The sequence below is a fragment of the Batrachochytrium dendrobatidis genome (genome assembly GCF_000203795.2).
Source record: "Batrachochytrium dendrobatidis JAM81 unplaced genomic scaffold BATDEscaffold_6, whole genome shotgun sequence".
In the NCBI taxonomy this organism is placed as follows: domain Eukaryota; kingdom Fungi; phylum Chytridiomycota; class Chytridiomycetes; order Rhizophydiales; genus Batrachochytrium; species Batrachochytrium dendrobatidis.
Genome location: NW_006281104.1, coordinates 858,149 through 858,955, shown reverse-complemented (window position 1 = coordinate 858,955; position 807 = coordinate 858,149). Strand labels below are relative to the sequence as shown.

General features: G+C 38.3%; 1 protein-coding gene across 1 annotated transcript in view; it reads right to left on the bottom strand.

The window, feature by feature from the left end:
• Nucleotides 1-267: 267 nt before the first annotated feature.
• Nucleotides 268-807, bottom strand: part of BATDEDRAFT_25053 (uncharacterized protein) — a gene marked incomplete at both ends in the record, with an annotated part of 3,199 nt that continues 2,659 nt past the window's right edge. Inside the window, one exon of the mRNA XM_006678936.1 lies at nt 268-707. Coding sequence (XP_006678999.1) covers nt 268-707 — 440 coding nt within the window. The remainder of the gene's footprint in view (nt 708-807) is intronic.

Here is an 807-nt window from a genome sequence, read left to right as displayed (position 1 = left end):
TACTCGATTCCATACTTGATTCAATTTGAGCATGTACAGTTTTGTAGTAATCCATTTGATCACATTGACAGAATCAAGCAATGATCTGATTCAACAACACTGAATGATGCATACATATCACTTGTATCAATCAATTGTACACAATCAGTCAATATAATCAACAGTCACTGTCATGATTGTCATGATTGATTCAATTTATTCGATCCATTTAATTGCATAGATCTGACTGGCATTGCAACTCATTGTTGTAAAATCACAACCTCACAATCACCAATCACTATACGCCCGCTCATATATTTCTTCGTTGTATGCTCTTATGATTCGAGTTCGGTCGCTTGTCAATTCATCTCGATAGTGTTTGGCTTCAGCTGGTGATTGAACACCTTGAATATACTGCATGATATCATTCCACAGTTCAGGCAGTATGGGTGTCTTGTCAAGACTCGAGTTGTACCATTGTGGTTGTTGTGGAGCCACATGCGCAGTCGAAACAATCCGACATGCTGGATTCACTACAAAAAATGTCAGAATCTTGCAGTGTCCTGGTTGAGTTGGATCTGCAAGTTCAAATGATTGTTCTTTGTGTTGGTATCGATTGGGATAAACTACACATCGACCATTTGGTAATTCAAGCAATCCTATATACTGATTGCGTCGTGATTCTCGATTAATAATGCCATACACATCTTTCCAATACATATCAGATGCTACTTGATAAAAACAATCAACAGCCACGCGGTAATCAAGTTTGGGTGTGGTGATATTTTCCACATCGTAGTAATACAGTCCAATGCAACAATCGATTCG